At 45.2% G+C, this 18,597-nt stretch overlaps 1 protein-coding gene and 1 pseudogene across 1 annotated transcript; both read right to left on the reverse strand.

Annotated features, from left to right (window-relative positions):
- Positions 1-1,675: 1,675 nt before the first annotated feature.
- On the reverse strand, positions 1,676-12,099 carry LOC131249872 (extensin-2-like; annotated as a pseudogene).
- Positions 3,123-12,869, reverse strand: LOC131221077 (extensin-like). Its single transcript, XM_058216184.1, has 3 exons — positions 12,681-12,869; positions 12,185-12,509; positions 3,123-3,218 (listed from the first exon to the last, which is right to left on the reverse strand). Exons 1-2 carry the CDS (start codon positions 12,793-12,795, stop codon positions 12,289-12,291), a joined length of 336 nt encoding a protein of 111 aa, XP_058072167.1. The 5' UTR covers positions 12,796-12,869; the 3' UTR covers positions 3,123-3,218; positions 12,185-12,288.
- Positions 12,870-18,597: the final 5,728 nt, after the last annotated feature.

Below are 18,597 nucleotides of genomic sequence, written 5' to 3' on the forward strand. Positions count from 1 at the left end.
TTCTTCCAGGGAGGGCCCCTAGGATCGACCATGCATTATGAAATGCAATGAATGAACGATGATATGTAAATGCATATTTTTCATATTTGGCATAGTTGTCTTGATTAAAATATTCACATATAAATTCATCGTACAATTATCATATCAAAATATTCAAACCAGTAAATCAATCAAACAATCACAATGATTTATTTTAATTTTAATGAATTATGAGACAAGTTGGGTTACTCACCTGAGTTTGGTAATATTGACTCTGCAATGTAATTAGGTTGATTTGAATTCCGAGGTCCTATCAATTATATCAACAAATTATTATTCATTTGTTTTTATTACATGGTGGGGCCTACCTCTGATTAACATCCCAGGTGGTCAGATCCAAAATAATCAAATAATTAAAATTTATATTCTATTTTTTTCTCCATTTTAAGATTATAAAATTAAATGATAATTACTTGATCGGGGTGGTCCATCGGATGGTCAGATCATTCAGATTCTTGGCGTATTATCATGTTTTGCCTCTACACATTAGATGGATGGTGTGGATCTAATCACACATACACCGATGGCCCATCTCGACCTTCTACGCCAAGTGATACCAACACTTGCGTAAAAATCTAAGATTCCTTTATTAAACACTTTTAGATCTGACTAATGTGGCCTATCTGATTGTTAGATTAATTTAAAAATTATGGCCCTTCTATATTTTGGCCTTAAGGATCATATGATCCGTACAGATCTATCTTAGTACAATCAGATTCCATCTATTTAATTTATTCCTAAAATATTACTAATTAGACCAAAATCATAAAAACATCACTTTATTAAAATTGACTCTACACACCTATACAATGATGGTTTGGATGATCCACGCCATCCATTGTATAGATCAGGAAGAAATTAATAACATAATAAAAAGTTCAAAAGATCTAACGATTAAAACTTACCTGATCGAGCCTTCTTAGAATTTCCTCTTCCTTTTACTTTAGGGTTTCCTATCTCTTTTTTTTTTAATGCAAAAACCTTCCGTATCCCTTTTTAAAGAAAATTCTCATAAGATAGGATGAGCACATCCTCCCTTATCTTGAATTTGAATTTTTTTATGATATTTAATAAAAAATTTATTATTACTACTTCAAGAATCGATCCCTAAACCTCTCTCTCAATTAAGAATTTTACTACCAACTCAACTATTGACTTGTTTTTATTTTTTATTTAAAAATAAAATCTTTAAATATTTAATTTAGTTTTTTTTATAATGTACCAAAATTTAGGGTTGTTACAATTAGGGAGGGATGATCTTTTTCTTTTGCATTCGGGGGTATAGCCGTATAGCATAGGCAGGCCATTCTCTTTTTGTTGCTGGGGCCTGCCCTAATGTAACCCGTGTACAGTTTTACCTAGCGAAATAAAAATAAATTAGAAAAAAAAGCTCTTGATAAAAAAAAAATAATAATAATCCAAACTCTCCATAATCATTGGCCCATAAATGCGGGCCCCACGATATCTTGGGTTTAATTTGAGTCACAAGTGGTCCATGTGGAGCATTTTCTCAAATACGAAGCACTACTAATCAAGGGGATATTTCGTTCATGGATATCTTTTCATTACAAAGTGCTCATATTATTATAAAAATGCTAATTAAACAATTAAGAAAAAAAAATAAAAATAGAAGCTGTTTGAAACTTAAGACGTATTTATTCTGACATGGAAATATGGAATTACACCGGGCATGCATCGTTATTTATAAAAAAGAAATCTAAAAGCTTCTTCTTTGCTTTGTGATGCAGCCCGCTCGTGCGTGATCCTGGCCGATAATGTTGCCGTTCGTGCACTGATCAGGTCGTAGAAATTTATTGTCTTCCTTCTTAAAAGCGCCTTAATATTTTTTGAGCCTTCTGATACCGACGGTACCGAGCCCATTATTCCCAACATACTGCAGAATAAATAAAAAGAAGTAAGTAAAAGGACCCATTGTTGTGCTATCATCTTACCTGCCAAAGGGTAAGTTGTGCAGGACATCTCTGCCTTGCATGAGGTGGGTCCCACTGTGAAGATAACCTAGCATGCAATCATAACGTGGGCTGGTCAAGTTATCTGCATGGCGTGGGCCACCATTTTCGTGGCAGGATATCGTACACATTTGGAAAATTGGCGGGAAAGACGGGTTCTACCTACGTGAACTGCAATGCATGCATGAGATTATTTATGAATTGGGAATTTTCTTACACTGATGAAACGGCAGTAGCTAGATGGCCTAGTAGTAGCCTTTGGGAGGTGGGGGAGATTTATAATAATACGGTGGAGGAGGGGATGGAGATGGTGGTGGAGGAGATTTGTAGTAGTAAGGAGGTGGCGGTGATGGTGATGGTGGAGGTGGTGACTTGTAGTGGTATGGAGGAGGCGGGGATGGCGAAGGTGGCGGTGGTGATTTGTAGTGGTATGGAGGTGGTGGAGATGGCGAAGGTGGTGGAGGTGATTTGTAGTGGTATGGAGGAGGTGGGGATGGCGAAGGTGGCGGGGGTGATTTGTAGTGGTATGGTGGTGGCGGGGATGGTGAAGGTGGTGGTGGTGATTTATAGTGGTAGGGAGGTGGCGGGGATGGAGAAGGAGGTGGTGGTGATTTGTAGTGGTATGGAGGTGGCGGGGATGGCGAAGGTGGCGGTGGTGATTTGTAGTGGTAGGGAGGTGGCGGGGATGGAGAAGGAGGTGGTGGCGATTTGTAGTGGTAGGGAGGTGGCGGGGATGGAGAAGGAGGAGGCGGTGATTTGTAGTGGTATGGGGGTGGAGGAGATGGGGAAGGAGGTGGTGGTGATTTGTATTGGTATGGGGGCGGCGGGGATGGTGAATGAGGTGGGGGTGATTTGTAGTGATACAGAGGTGGTGGGGGTGATTTATAATGGTAGGGAGGTGGTGGGGAAGGTGATGGGGGAGGTGGTGATTTGTAGTGGTATAGAGGAGGCGGTGACGGTGATGGTGGGGGTGGGGACTTATAATGGTAAGGAGGAGGAGGTGAAGGAGATGGAGGAGGTGGTGATTTGTAGTGATAAGGAGCTGGCGGTGATGATGACGGCGGTGGTGGAGATTTGTAGTGGTATGGAGGGGGAGGCGAGGGGGATGGTGGAGGTGGAGATTTGTAATGGTAAGGAGGAGGCGGGGAGGGCGATGGTGGAGGCTGCGATTTATAATGGTATGGAGGAGGTGGGGAAGAAGCTGGTGGAGGTGGTGGGGATGCGGAAGGAGGTGGTGGTGATTTGTAGTGGTATGGCGGTGGAGGAGGTGGTGGGGACTTATAGTGGTAAGGAGGAGGTGGTGATGGTGATGGCGGCGGCGGAGATTTATAGTGGTAAGGAGGTGGCGGGGAAGGTGATGGTGGGGGTGGTGATTTATAATGGTAAGGTGGAGGTGGAGAAGGTGATGGAGGAGGTGGGGATTCGTAGTGATAAGGAGGTGGTGGTGAACGTGATGGTGGAGGTGGGGACTTGTAGTGATATTTAACTGGTGGTGATGATGTTCCTGGAGGAGGAGACTTATAGTAATATGGCGGGTGAGACAATGGTGACAGGGGTGGCTTTGATGGCTTATAATAGTAAGGTGGCGGAGGAGAAGCATAGATGTAAGGCTTGTCTGCTGTTGCTACATTGACGGCGATCAAGCACATTGCCAAAACTAGGCCAGGCCAATGTCGGGCCTTTCCAGGACCCATCATGTTGGCTACTGTGAAAGGGTTAGCCACACCAATGCGACTGTTGTAGTGGCTCCGATACAATTCAGGTATAAGCTATCCCTGAACCGTAGAGGATGAGCTTGTGTTGCTCTTGTGGTTGAATTGATCAATGGAAATGGCTACACTTTATATAGCAAGCTCTTCAATTATTTTATGGAAGAGTCTAGTTTTTTTTTAATGAAAATTTCAACGTGTACATCTGCTGCATTATTCTCTTAGACTTAAAAAAAATTAAAAAAATTCAATAATCTGATACTGGGTTCCCATCATCTAATAGTGGTTCCACTACAGGTTCTTGGACGATAAACTTTTTCTACAAGTGGCGTGTATAGGCTTACTAGGGTATGTGTATGGCATCCAACCGTCCAACAGGTCCGTGAGAGTATGACACTCCAAAAATCAGGTTGATTCAACCATCATGTGTACTGGCACGTGAATGCAAGGCTTTTGACGGCTGTCCTTTTTTTTTTTATTTTTATTTTTATTTTTCATTTTGTGCCTCCCACCTAATATTTTATAAGCATAAGTTTTTGGACATCCCATTGTCCCACCTAATATTTTATAAGCATAAGCTTTTGGACATCCTGTTAGGAAGGTATAGCCCTCCTAGTGCATGGGTTGGATGGCATGTGTACAATATATCGGACCCTGCTGTAGAAAATAATGGACAGTCCATCTAATATTTTATAAGCATAAGTTTTTGGACATCCCGTTAGGAAGGTATGGCTCTCCTAGTGCATGGGTTGGATGGCATGTGTACAATATATCGGACGCTGCTGTAGAAAATAATGGACAGTCCATCTAAAAAGCCTCCAAATTCACGTGGTCGTGAACATGAGCATTGGGTAGGCTAGATTTTTCTTTTTTCTTTTTTCTATACATTTTTATCATTTTCCATACATGTTGGCCCGGAACAGGTCAATATCAGAGATGATTGGAGGTGTGATCAGAGAACGGAGACAATTTGCCTACATTTTAAAGCCGTATTGCTTCATTAATTTACTGTATGCTTGATGTGCATATAGGTCAATCCAGGACGTCCAAATAGTACAGATCATCCTGGATGATCATAGGCTAAAAACCAGGCAGGCAAATTGATCCTGCCCACCGGATTGGTAGCTGTCGACAGTATGGTAAAAGAAGGGGTTCAGCAGTCCAAATTGAACTAGTGAAGTTGGGTAACTAGGATGGTTTTGTTACGGATATCGGGCCAGACTCCATCTACGATGGGTCGACCCTTGATTTTTACGGACTGGACTCTTGTACATATATGCTTGAGTACCCTTGATGAGATATCATGACAGTAAAAATGTGCTGCTCATCAAACCATCAGTGCCATTGTTTAACCATGTACAATCAGGGTGAAGTAATTGAGTTAGCCACCTCTCTGGTCTTTTTTTCAATGAAAACGCGTTCCATGTCACCCACTCTTCTTTGGACTAGATTTGCAATAGGGTAAGATCCAAACAAGGAAAAAAGAAAAAGAAAAAGAAAAAGAATAAAAAAATTCACAACGTGATTGCCGTTGGAGGTTTGCGTAATGGAGGGTTACTTGATGGCACTCTCATATAGAGTCGTGGTTTGATACACGGAAACTTAGAAATTATGCGCCGTCCAAATCATTGATTTTATGTATATGTTCATCATTTTTAAATCAGATTAACTTTTTGTTTTTCAACAATCATTTAGGTGAGCACCACAGAAAGAAATAATTCGTAGCTAACAATGTGTAAGGATCACAATCCCTTTATGGCCTGTTTGGCCGGGCAGATTGGTAGGGATTTGATGGTATTGGAAAGGATTGGAAGTTAAATTTCGGAATTGGCCGGGTGTGCCAAACAGGTTGGGTGATCTTGGGATATGGCAATCCCATGGATCTTGCGACAATCCGTTGACAACACCATCATTAGCTTTAAATCGCATCCAATCCACCCTAACCCGTTTAAATTTGCCTGTAAGGGCCCTCGATATAGCAATCCCATGGATCTTAAGACAATCGACCAACAACACCATCATTACCTTGAAATCCATGCCATCCACCCTAATACCATTCAATCCCTTCCAATCCACCTGGCCAAACGGGCCTTAAAGGGTCACACGTCTCCACACGTCTCTCAATTTTAACGACAAAAATAAACACCAAAGAACCATCATGTGTGGTATCCGTTCGCATCACTTTAATATCTGCTATCGGGAATGGCCCACCGTAGCAGCTTGCTACTTTGTGGGGGGCGGGGGAGACGGTTGACACTCACGTACTATTTGAGAATAAAAGGTCCTGTCGATCCAAAGTTTTTCAGCACTGTTTTGTGTGTGTGTGTGTGTTTTTTTTTTTTTTTTTTTTTTGTGACTGTATTTTTAGGCTACTGATTAAGGGGTTTGGATCTTCCAACTTAGATACTTGAATGGCACCTGATTAATGAAAGTACTATAAGATAAACGGTTTGGATCACCAAAAGTGGGCTCCACTAGTATGAATTCAGAATGTTATAATATCTCATATGGATAATACGGGAATCATTAGGGTTTGGTGATGGGGAGGTAGGTAGAGTTTGGCTGGCACTTGACTTTGACCATGCCGCGTTTGATGCCATCTCCTTTTTGAGCATAGATCTGGCAGCCATCCGAAGTGAATGATTCATACTTCTTGTTGCATCTCGACCGTACAAATATTATACCGTTGATGAATCCCGACTATCCATCTAGTGAGCTCTTCTGTGATGGCCCATGTTACGAAAACCACAGTGATTAAAGTATCCTAGCCCCCTTCAAACTTTTCACATTTGAACCCAAACTAACCTCTTGTATCTTTACCGTTCAAAAAAAGGCCAGAAATCTCGCAGCTAGGATTGAGTATTTGTCGCAAATTTACACTGTGGTCCATCTAGAAGAGGGCCCACAAGATGGAAGATCTAGATTCACCAACAATAATTTGTACTTCGTTTTGCAAAAGAGGCAATATTATGGATAGACTGCGTTTGGATGTACAAAGATCAAATACTAGGATCTTCCAATTTTGGGGCATTTCCATCCAAAGATGTGCTCATTAGATCAATCATGTGGACCACTGAAACATGGCCCCACTTGTATGGAATCCTACATCTTATCAAACCATACACCTTTTTTTTCCCATCAAACCATACACATGCTGATGGTCAGGTCACTAAATTTCTCCTCTATCACACCCAAACCAGCATCATTTTGCCTTACTCCAATCCATGGCAGGACACAACGATGAATGGTCCTGATCTTTTGCATGTATGCCACAAGTTAGGACATCGAGTGTTTAATTGCTTAGTACTGTTGTTTAGAAGCGATATCTGATTTTAGATCAGATCTCTTACATTTTGAGCAAATTTTTTTTTTTCGCATAGGCCATCCACAATGGAATCCATGTACACTGTTTGACCCCATTATTTTATGATACATACGTTGAATGAAAGAAGATTTTCAGCTGTTGTTAGGAGGAGCCCATGAAGATGAGTTGTGCGTAAGAATTCGGAGTTTGGAGTGGACTCGATGATATATCTTTCGTGGCAAAAGTCGGCAGGCAGCTGTTGATCATGACTGGTTATGTTCCGTGTATAAAATATTTGATGTGAGCCGGCTCCAAGGAATGATGTCAATGCTAAGGATGTAACGTATTTCTGACTCGGCTCTGGAGAAGGTAAGTCGGAGCCGACAGAACCTAGAAGCCACATACTAGATAGGATAACGTACAAATTGGGACCGTCCATCCAGTGGATTAAGATGTTTCAAAATATACACAAATTGGGTGGACAGGATTATCTTATAGCTAGTATTTTTGAAACATGAGGAGGGCCTAGTTAATGGACACTTTGATTCATCACTGTGCCATGTTCACAGATGGCTCTCTCCCTTCTAAGCTACACAGTGAGGCCCACCCAAGGAGAGGGTTAGATCTCATTCACATATGCCATATATTATCCAGAGGAATTACATTTACAGGGTGAGTTTTTTTTTTTTTTTCAAGTCGACTTTATATTCATCTTACCTGAAGGAGAAGCTATACTTGAGAACTTCGGCCGGACCTAAGACAAAAAGGGGCGATGTCGGCCTATCATGAGAACCAAAAAACGAAAAGAAGACCCAAAGAAAAATTAACACTCTCTCAGGGGGCGTTTGGCGTATGGTTTTAGATAGGATTAGGTGGGATGGAATTGCATTTGGTCCCGTGCCAATTCCACTCAATGTTATGGTATTAGATAGGATTATGTGGGATGAAATTGCATTTGGTCCCGTGCCAATTCCACTGGGAAGATTGGAAAAGCTTGGAATTAGATTAGATGGAATTGTATTAGGTCCTGTGCTAATTTCACTTACTGTTAGCAAGTTGTGTAGGTCCTACCATGATGTGCAGGATATATCCACACTGTCCACGCATTTTTCGAGATCATTTTAGAACATGGATCAAAAAATCAGGTAGATCTAAAGCTCAAGTGGACCCTACCATAGAAAGCAGCGGGAATTGAATACACACAGTTGAAAACTCCTTTGGGGCCGCATAAGTTTTGGATCTGCCTCATTTTCAGGCTCATGTCATACAATGAGCTTACAAAACAAATGAACGGTTTGGATATAACACATATGTGTTATTTTCAATAGTTTCAAATGATAGTGGATATATCCATTCACTGTACCACCATATTACACATACATAACACGGGATTAATCGGTCCCTGCCATATGTAACAATTATGTTTTTTGAATCCCATCCCACCTGATCCTTCCCAATACCATACGCCAGGAATAAGTAGCCCTTTGGTAATACGGGGAAGCTCGCTGCAGAAGGGAAGAGCATCCGAGATTGGGCAGCGATGCCCCTTCTAGCCAGGTCATCTGCCACTTCATTTAATTCCCTAAGGAGATGGAAGAAGGAAACCTCCAACTCCTCCGTGAACCTCTTGATCCCACCAGTAGCTCATGGCCTAAGTGGGAGACGTTTTCCAGGCTCATGCGTACGCCACAGATTTACCATCGCAATTACAGGGTGTGTGGTTGAACTATCACAACAGGCTCATGCACACGCCACAGATTTGCCAGCATGATGCAATAGGCCCGAGATCCACTCCATCCATCAGAAAGGGACCACTATATTGATTCTGTAGCCCGAGGATAAGTTTGATCTACTGGTCTATTGGGCCACAGTTTGCAAATTAAAAAAAGGCTCTGAAAAGGTTGGCTGAAGTTTTCTAACCCACCAACCTTTTTCCAATAGTGAGCGCTACATGGTGATGGGACCAGATTTTAATTTTAGGAAAACAGGTACGAGGACAGAACAACACGAAGGATGGATTAGATTTTGCACATGTGTGCCATGCTGGCACATGTGTGGTGTGTGCATGAGCTTTATTGCATACAGGCGTTTTCGAATAGTAAATCTCTGAGAGAATATGGCGATTATAACTTTCGAGAAGGTGATAAAAAGGCCTCTTGTTGCATTTAATGAAAAATCAACATAAATTCCAACATTATTGTTACATGAAACCACATCACGTACAATAAAATAGCAAAGCTTGGCCTTGTTTGAAATTTGAACGGCTTTCTTCACGATACCACTGTTTGGTATGAGTAGAAAACGTCGTGTTGCTCCTTGGAACTTTGATTATTCTCATGCCAATGCTGCATGGTGTGAGGGAAGAAACAAAAGGAGTGGGAAAAGGGACTTTTGTGGAAGAAAAATGATCATAATATATAAAGACATTATATTAATTCAAGTGAAAATATACTGACACTGATGAAATGGGAATGTTGGGAGGGCTTAATGGTAGGGTTTGGGAGGTGGGGGAGATTTGTAGTAGTACTAGCAGTGGTAGGGAGGAGGTGGGGACGGAGATGGTGGTGGAGGAGATTTGTAGTGGTAAGGAGGTGGCAGTGATGGGGATGGTGGAGGTGGCGATTTGTAATAGCATGGAGGCAGTACTGGGGAAGGTGATGGTGGAGGTGGTGATTTGTAGTCGTATGTAGGAGAAGGTGACAGTGAAAGAGGTGGGGAGGAGGTAGCAGTGAATTTTAATGGTAAGGAGGGGGAGGTTATGGTGAATCATGCCGGTGGTGATTTGTAGTGGTAGGGAGGAGGAGGCGACGGAGATGGAGGAGAACGTGATTTGTTTGCTTTTCTTGGTGGTTTGTTTTGCTTTTCTTGTTCCTGGAGCCCTGTGGGTCCTGTGGCTTACTAAAACACACAAGATTTTTTGTGGATCGAATAGCCCTAAGTTACTAATCATCTTTAAATCTTTATATAGAGACCATCGGTGTTGAGTAGTACCCTTTCCGGCTGTATAAAACGATATTTTAAAATTTACAATTTGTCAGGCCTTGGAAAATTGTTCATTGAACTTAAAGACTTCTAATCGATATTACTCTTTAGTAATCGGGATCAGCAATACACCGATTAAGTTCCGAGCTCTGCATGATCATTGGTTGATAAATGTGGGCCACACAAAATCAGTGGTTTAATTTGAATCACAAATACTCCATGTGTGCAATATCTTGGTCGCATTAGTTTTCATTCCAAAATGCACAAATTATTACAAAAATTCCAATCGAACAATAAAAGCAAAAAATAAAAAAGGGCTGCTTAAACTTAGGAGCGATTTATTCACCAGATTTCAAAATAACAATAATAATAATAATAATATTAAAGATTCTTTCTTCTTCGCCTTTGTGATGCAGCCATCCTGGACGTTAATGTGCAGTCCGTGCGTTGATCAGGGTCGTAGAAAATTTTGGCCTTCCTTCTTAAAAACACCATGAATTTTTTTTTTGGGCTCGTGCCATCTACGGTAGCATACCCATTATTCTCTGGATACTGCATGATGAGTAGAAAGGAGTTAGCAAAAGGACCCTCTGTCCTATCGTCTTTCCTACCAAAGGGTAACTTGTGCAGGACATCTCAGCCGTGCATTTGGTGGGTCCCACAGTGAAAATCACCTGGCATGCATTGATCATGAAGTGGGCTACTCCTGTATCCATGTTGAGTCAGACTGTTGGGGTCCACCGATTTCCCCTTGAATATTTGGCCAGGTTATCTGCATGGCGTGGCCCACCATTTTCACGGCTAGTATATCCTGTACATTTTCAAATTGGCAGGAAAGACGGATTGTACCTACGTGAAAGTTCATGTGCAATGTATAAAGGGAAATTTTCTTACACTGATGAAACGGTAGTAGTGACTGGCTTAGTAGTAGCCTTTTGGAGGTGGGGGAGATTTATAATAGTATGCTGGAGGGGATGGAGATGGTGGTGGAGGAGATTTGTAGTAGTAAGGACGTGGTGGCAACGGGGATGGTGGAGGTGGTGACTTGTAGTGGTATGGAGGTGGAGGGGATGGTGAAGGTGGCGGCGGTGATTTGTAGTGGTAAGGTGGTGGTGGAGATGGTGAAGGAGGTGGCGGTGATTTGTAGTGGTATGGTGGTGGCGGGGACCGGGAAGGAGGTGGTGGTGATTTGTAATGGTATGGTGGCGGAGGGGATGGGGAAGGTGGTGGCGGTGATTCGTAGTGGTATGGAGGTGGTGGGGATGGCGAAGGTGGTGGCGGTGATTTGTAGTGGTATGGTGGTGGTGGGGATGGCTAAGGTGGTGGCGGTGATTTATAGTGGTATGGACGTGGTGGGGATGGGGAAGGAGGTGGCGGTGGATGATGAAGGTGGTGGTGGGGATTTATAGTGGTATGGAGGTGGTGGGGATGGGGAAGGAGGTGGTGGTGAGTTGTAGTGGTATGGTGGTAGTGGGGAGGGCGAAGGTGGCAGTAGTGATTTGTAGTGGTATGGAGGTAGTGGGGATGGCGAAGGTGGTGGTGATGATTTGTAGTGGTATGGAGGTGGTGGGGATCGTGAAGGTGGTAGTGGTGATTTGTAGTGGTATGGAGGTGGTGGGGATGGGGAAGGAGGTGGTGGTGATTTGTAGTAGTGTGGTGGGGGTGGGGAATGGGAAGGAGGCGGTGGTGATTTATAGTGGTACGGAGCTGGTGGGGATGAGGATGGAGGTGGTGGTGATTTGTAGTGGTATGGAGGCAGCGGAGATGTTGAAGGTGGTGGGGGTGATTTGTAATGGTAGGGAGGTGGTGGGGGAGGTGTTGATTTGTAGTGGTATGGAGGAGGTGGTGATGGTGATGGTGGGGGTGGGGACTTATAATGGTAAGGAGGAGGAGGTGAAGGAGATGGAGGAGGTGGAGATTTATAGTGGTAAGGAGGTAGTGGTGGAGACTTGTAGTGGTATGGAGGGAGAGGCGAAGGGGATGGAGGAGGTGGAGATTTGTAATGGTATGGAGGAGGTGGGGAGGGCGATGGTGGAGGTGGGGATTTATAACGGTACGGAGGAGGCGGGGAGGGCGATGGTGGAGGTGGGGATTTATAAAGGTATGGAGAGGGTGGGGAAGGCAATGGTGGAGGTGGTGATTTGTAATAATATGAAGGTGGCAGGGATGGTGAAGGAGGTGGTGGTGATTTGTAGTGATATGGTGGCGGCAGTGATGGCGAAGGAGGTGGTGGTGATTTGTAATGATATGGCAGTGGAAGAGATGATGATGGTGGAGGTGGAGACTAATAATGGTATGGAGGTGGAGGTGATGGTGGTGGTGGTGATTTATATTGGTATGGTGGTGGTGGCGATGGTGAAGGTGGTGGCGGGGACTTATAATGGAAAGGAGGAGGTGGTGATGGTGATGGCGGTGGTGGGGATTTATAGTGGTAAGGAGGTGGCGGCGAAGGTGATGGTGGGGGTGGTGAGTTATAGTGGTAAGGTGGAGGTGGCGAAGGTGACGGTGGAGGTGGGGATTTGTAGTGATAAGGAGGCGGCGAAGGTGATGGTGGAGGTGGGGACTTGTAGTAATATTTAAGTGGTGGCGATGACATTCTCAGAGGTGGAGAGTTATACTGGTATGGCGGGTGAGACAATGGTGATGTCAGCGGCTGTGATGACTTGTAATAGTAAGGTGGCGGAGGTGAAGCATAGATGTAAGGCTTGTCTACCATTGCTATGTTGATGGCGATCAAGCACATTGCCAAAAGTAGGCCAAGCCAATGTCGGGCCTTCCCAGGACCCATCATGTTGGCTACTGTGAAATGGCTAGCCACACCAAGTCAACTGTTGTGGTCGCTTAGATACACTTCAGGTATAAGCTATCCCCTGTGCTACTCTTGTGATTGAATTGCATGGATAATACATACGCTTTATATAGCAAGCTCTTCAATTATTTTCTGGAAGAGTGGAGCTTTTTAAAATTAAAATTTCAACTAGTCCATATGCTGTATTATTAGCTTAGACTTTAATTTTTTTTCTTCAATAATTTCATACTGGCTTCCCATCATCTGAGGTTTGTCCCTTTATGAATTCTTTTACGATTAGCTCATTTAACAAGTCCTGTGGATGGGCCTACTGGCGTCCGGGTATGGCATCGATCTAACCTGTCCAGTAGGGTTACCCCAGTGTGAGAGTTGGACTTTCCTAAAGTCAGGCCCATCCAACCATGCATATGCCCCACCACCTGAATATGGAAGAATTTGGATGATTGTCTATTTATTTTTATTATTTTTTATAATGTAGTCCACTTAATGATTTTATTGGCCTAAGTTTTTAGGCATTCCACGGTGTAGTTCTCCTAATTCATGGGTTGGATGGTGTTGATGACAAAATCTGGACCACCCTCCACTCGGCATAGCGAACCTCCAAGGAACCTTGGTCCTGCACAAACAGTGAGCAAAGGAGACCCTGGCTAAGCCCGGGGGACCCTCCGATGCCTAAGTCAGGTCAAGGGAATCTGAGTCTAAGTTGATTGTAGAGAGAGGGTGTGAGATGTTGTGTACCTGTAGCAATGGAGTTTCATTGTATTTATACCTTACTATCGGATGGTCCGGGTCCATTAATCTCGGCACGATTCACTCAATCAGTGGGATACTGGGATCGTGGGGATATGGTCCATAATCTGGGGATCGTGTAGCGTATCGTGTGTATCAGCAGGCGAAACGATCGGTCGTGTCCGCCTAAGGAAGTTTCCTGGTTTAGCACATGGAGCATCCTCATCTTGCCTCGGCCTCGGCTCGGGATCCCAGGCCAAAGAAGCTTTGATTCCGAGCCTCGGACCTAGACCAACATGCACATGAGCCTTCGCCATTGAGTTGTTGAACGGGGGTCCTGTCCCGAGTCCGAGCCGAGCCCTGGCCTGGACTCATGACGGACTTGACTTTCCTTATCTGTTGAATATTCAGGAGGTCTCCCCTCCAAGTTCTGAGGCAGCCGGCGGGCCTGTCCTATCGAGTTGAGTATTCTCGCAATGAGTGACACTGATGTGAATGACAGAGTTACCCATTTCTGGTCGGACGATAGTGGGACGGTCTGAAGCCTTCTGTCTGAGCTTGACACCGACTATTCCGGTCTTAGATCACTCCGAACCGACTACCAGCCTCGGAGCGGGAGTGCGACTATGACTGAGCTGGGAATCTTCTTTCCTTTCAGTAGTATTAATTATCATTTCAGATTGACACTTATGTGTTCGACCGGATAAGGGTGATGTCGCTCCTAGGAATTGAAGGGGCTCAGATCTTCCCATAACAGAAGCCCCTTACTCTCCAAGTTTGGACATAGACTCGGAGAGTAAATATACATGGAAGATCAAGGGTCTTCCCTGTTGCACATTCTGCACGTGCGGTTACCATTATGGTTTCTATGTTGAAGAGACGCGTCCTCGGTGTTTCTTGTCCTTGGGTTAACCTTTAGTGGATGCGTGACGACGGTTAAGATTTCGAATCGTTGTTGAGCCTTTGGCCGACTGCCATGTATGCCCTAAGAGACATTTGAGTGATGCTTCTTCTGCTCTCTGCAATGCGGGTTCTGACTTCCTCTACACCCCTTTGTCTGAGCCCTGACGGCCTACCTGGGAGTAGCTCCCGGCCAATTCGCCTCCAACGCTTGGAAGGTTTTAATTTCTTCCTTCATTATCTGACGTCAAGTCGGGAACCCGGATTTGACACTAGAGGAGCTGATGAGTTTGTATCTAGTCAAGCATGATAGATAAGAGCCGTGGTAATACTTCGTGACCCGAGGCAGTAAGGGGTCGGGGTTGGTCATGAATCTTCCATCCTCTAATAAGGACTGGAAGAACAAATGGTTCTAGGCTTCGGGCGAATGGGAGGCACCGGCAGCGAAGCTTGGGAACCTGATGACTTGGGTCCCCACCCGATTCGCCACCCTCCCGTTTGTTTCTGTGTCTCTTTCCCTTTTGTTGTTATTTAACTGAAGCTTTCCTTTTTATTTCTGTAGACTTCCCGAGGGGTTCGCCTCTCCTCACTCCGGATCTGAAGAATCAGGTTGCCAAGGCTAAGGCAAGCTCAGGAGATTTACACTCCTAGTCGGATCTGATCACGACAGCCAACCTTTATTGGTCCGGACTTTACAAGTCCAAACCTCTCCCTACTGCCTTCAGTATGTCTTTCTTTAGCTCCCAACGTTTGGAAGGATCACATCTCTTAACTTGGTTGCTGACTCATTACTTCGCGCGCAGCCATGGCCGAGACAGCTGGGTCCAGGAGGAGGAAGGCCGCTCTGAACATCGACGAGATGCTGAGGGTCAAGCCCCAATTGAAGACGACCATTCGGAGGAGGCAGGTGGCTCCTCGCAGCGAGGGCCCCTCGGTCCCAATTTCTGTTGCTGTAGTTCTAGCTGCGACTTCAATTTCTGTTGCTGCAGCTCCAGTTACAGTGCCTGTCGCGGCTGGGGTTGTGCTGATAATGCTCTGGCTTCCACTCTCCCCCCCCCACCATCGTCCCTTGGGTCACTAAAGCACTTCCTGCAGCCCCCAGCCCTGCGTAGCTGTTCCCTCCTCATCTGAACATGAAGAAGCCATTCAGATGGTTGACATCATGCTTCCCCTCTCGAGATTGGGAACGATCTCAGGGCTGAGGCTCAAACTTCAGCAAGCAGCAGGACTGGGGCCGAGGAAGCGGCAGGATCGACTCAGGTGGGGACGAGCGGAGAGAGGTTCCAGCCGGGTTATCACATGTCTTGTTTGGTCCGCTGGGCTTCCAAGCATGCCTCGGAGGAGGAGATTGCTAGCCTTTTTGCCAAGTCGGATGAGTCTTTCGTCAACAAGATAGCTTCCGTCCTTTACTGGGTACTTCTATCAACTTTCCTTGCCTTCAGTTTCTGCCATATTCAGATACTCATTCTTTTATTTTTTGTTCAGTCCGTCCCGAGGCTCTTTTTGACTCAGGAGAGATTGAAGGAGTCTACTAAGAAAGATGCTGAGGTGGAGGCCCTCAGGGGCGAGGCCGGGCTCTTGTGAGATGAGGCGGCCTTCCTCCGAATGGAGCAGGCGGAACTACGTCAGTAGCTTGAGGACGGGAGAGCTCGAGAGCTCCAACTATAGGGAGTCGTAGGCAACCTCGAAGCCCAATGCGGTGCTGCTGTAGCCGAGCTGTTCTGGGCCAGGGCTCACGCAGACTCACTCGCTAAGGAGAATGCCCGATTGGAGAATGTGCTGGAGCATGCCAGAGCCGAGGAGACGGAAGAGCTGCACAGAGCAGTCTGCCAGGCAAAGGAGGCCCAACAAGCTGAAGACGAGGCTTCCTTGGCCTCGGCTGTGGCTGCCGCGGTAGAAGCCTTCAAGGTTTTAGAGGAGAGGGCTGCCGAAATTACTAAGTTTTGCAACTGTGGCTTCGACGCTTGCATCGATGTCGTCCAAGATCTGTACCTGGACAATCTTGAGCCTCTGTGGCCTGAAGACGCTGGGGAGAGACCCTCCGGAGATGGTCGCCTGGATCAAGCTCCTGCCTCCCAAGCTCCTCCTCCTCTGACTGAATAGATTCCAATACTTCTTTTTATGACATTTTTTGAACTTAGTCTTTTTGATGAATGATTTGGTGGACGATATTTTTGAGCCTCTGGAGAGGGTGTGTGGATGATGATTTTTTTATAGGTTAACCCGTAGCTAGTTCTTGGATGTTGATTGTTGATTACCAAACTGATTTGTTGACAGGTTGGTTTACTTTGGGGCATTGCTAGGCCGACCCCTTGACGGGTCAGCTCGCTTCAATGCCATTTTATAGAACTTTGAACTTTGTGGTATTACAATTGTTAGGATCCGACCCCTATGGGATCAATTCCTCCCACGATTGGCGAGCGACGTTTGGTAAGCTTGTTGGTCGGGCGACGAACCGACGCCTCTGTTAGGGAGTTGGGTCAACTATTTGGCTTTTCCCTCGAACATGAGGAGATGCCCTATAGAACTTTCGTGGGATAACGTACTAACCCATTCTTTAAGGGATTAGTTCGCTGAGTTGGCCCGAGTTGGCCCCTGCTTATGAGAGGTAACTTATTTATAGTAGACATTTCGCTCAAGTAGATTTATTTGGAATGTGAATTTCATTGAGAGCCTTAAAGGCTAGTTGCTCGGAGGTGCACACTTATTGGGGGCCTTAAATGCCATTTCATCAAGGATAGTAAACTTTTAGGTGCTCGATATTCCAGGGGTGGGGGAGCTGATGGCCCTTGAGATCTTCTAAGTGGTACGATCCGGGTTTGGTCGATCGGACCACATGATATGGCCCCTCCCAATTAGGTCCGAGTGCTCCAGCCTCCGGTTCCGCGGTGTTTTGGAAGACTGGGCGAAGGACTAAGTCCCAAGGGCGGAACTGCCTGGTCTTGACTTTTGAATTGTATAATCGTGCCACCTGTTGATGTCGAGCAGTGACCCAGAGTCTGGAGATTTCTCTGGCTTCTTCAAGTAGATCCAAGTTGGCTGCTATCTGCTCGGTGTTTTAGTTTTCTTGATAATTTCTGACCTGAGCTGTAGGGAGGCCGATTTCGACTGGTACCATTGTCTCCGAGCCGTAAGAAAGTGAAAATGGAATCTCTCCAATAGACGACTGAGCTGTGGTCCTATAGGCCTAGAGGACAAATGGGAGCTCCTCGGCCTAATTACCTTTTGCTTTCTCCAATTTTGTCTTGAGGTGATGCTTGATAACCCTATTAATAGCTTTTACTTGTCCATTGAATTGCGGCTGCCGAGGCAAAGAGTACGCGTTACTGATGCCGAGCTCCTGGCACAAGCCTTGGAACTTGTCATTATTGAATTGCCTGCCATTATCAGATACAATAGTGCATGAAATCCCGAACCAGTAGATGATGTTTTTTCAGACAAAATCGATCATCTTCTTTTCCGTGATCTTAGCCACAGGTTCGGCCTCATCCCACTTGGTGAAGTAGTCGACCGCAACAATAGTGAACTTGACCTGCCCTTTTCCTGTGGGCAGGGGGCCGATAATATCGATCCCTCACTGAGCGAACGGCTACGGATCGCTCATGGGAGTCATTTTCTCTGCAGGTTACCTCGGCACAGCCGCATATCGTTGGCATTTGTCGCACTTTTGAACATAGTACTTCGAGTCCTCCTTAATGGTCGGCCACAAATATCATTGTTGGAGTATCTTCAGGGCCAGGGCTCGGCTGCCAGAGTGGTTTCCGTAGATTCCTTCGTGAATCTATCGAATCACACAATCTGCCTCGTCGGGTCGGAGGCACCTGAGGTAGGGCTGCGAATGTCATTTCTTATACAATATCCCATCCAGAACTACGTACCGCGCTGCTCTGACTATCAGGCACCTTATTTTCAACCTATTCAAAAGAACCTCACTAGATGTGAGGTAGCTATAAATCGGGTCCATCCAGCTCGGAGTATCGTTTACTGCATTAGCCGTTTTCTTCTTCGTCTGGTCGATGCTCGGACGTTCTATGAACTCCACGGGAATGATTCGCGGGATCTTTCCTTCCGTGGTTGAGGCTAGCTTCGCCAGGGCATCGGCCCAGGAATTTTCTGCTCTATAAATTTGACAGATAGTGCAGCTCAAGAATCTTT

This window comes from Magnolia sinica, chromosome 1 (assembly GCF_029962835.1).
Source record: "Magnolia sinica isolate HGM2019 chromosome 1, MsV1, whole genome shotgun sequence".
NCBI lineage: Eukaryota > Viridiplantae > Streptophyta > Magnoliopsida > Magnoliales > Magnoliaceae > Magnolia > Magnolia sinica.

Excerpts from the sequence above, each read along its gene's own strand:
- LOC131221077 (XM_058216184.1), bottom strand. The coding sequence starts at position 12,795 with ATGATGGGTCCTGGGAAGGCCCGACATTGGCTTGGCCTACTTTTGGCA. Across the intron at positions 12,510-12,680 it reads CTATGCTTCACCTCCGCCAC|CGTCACCTTCGCCACCTCCA; the intron begins CTTACTATTACA and ends CCCCACCTCCAC.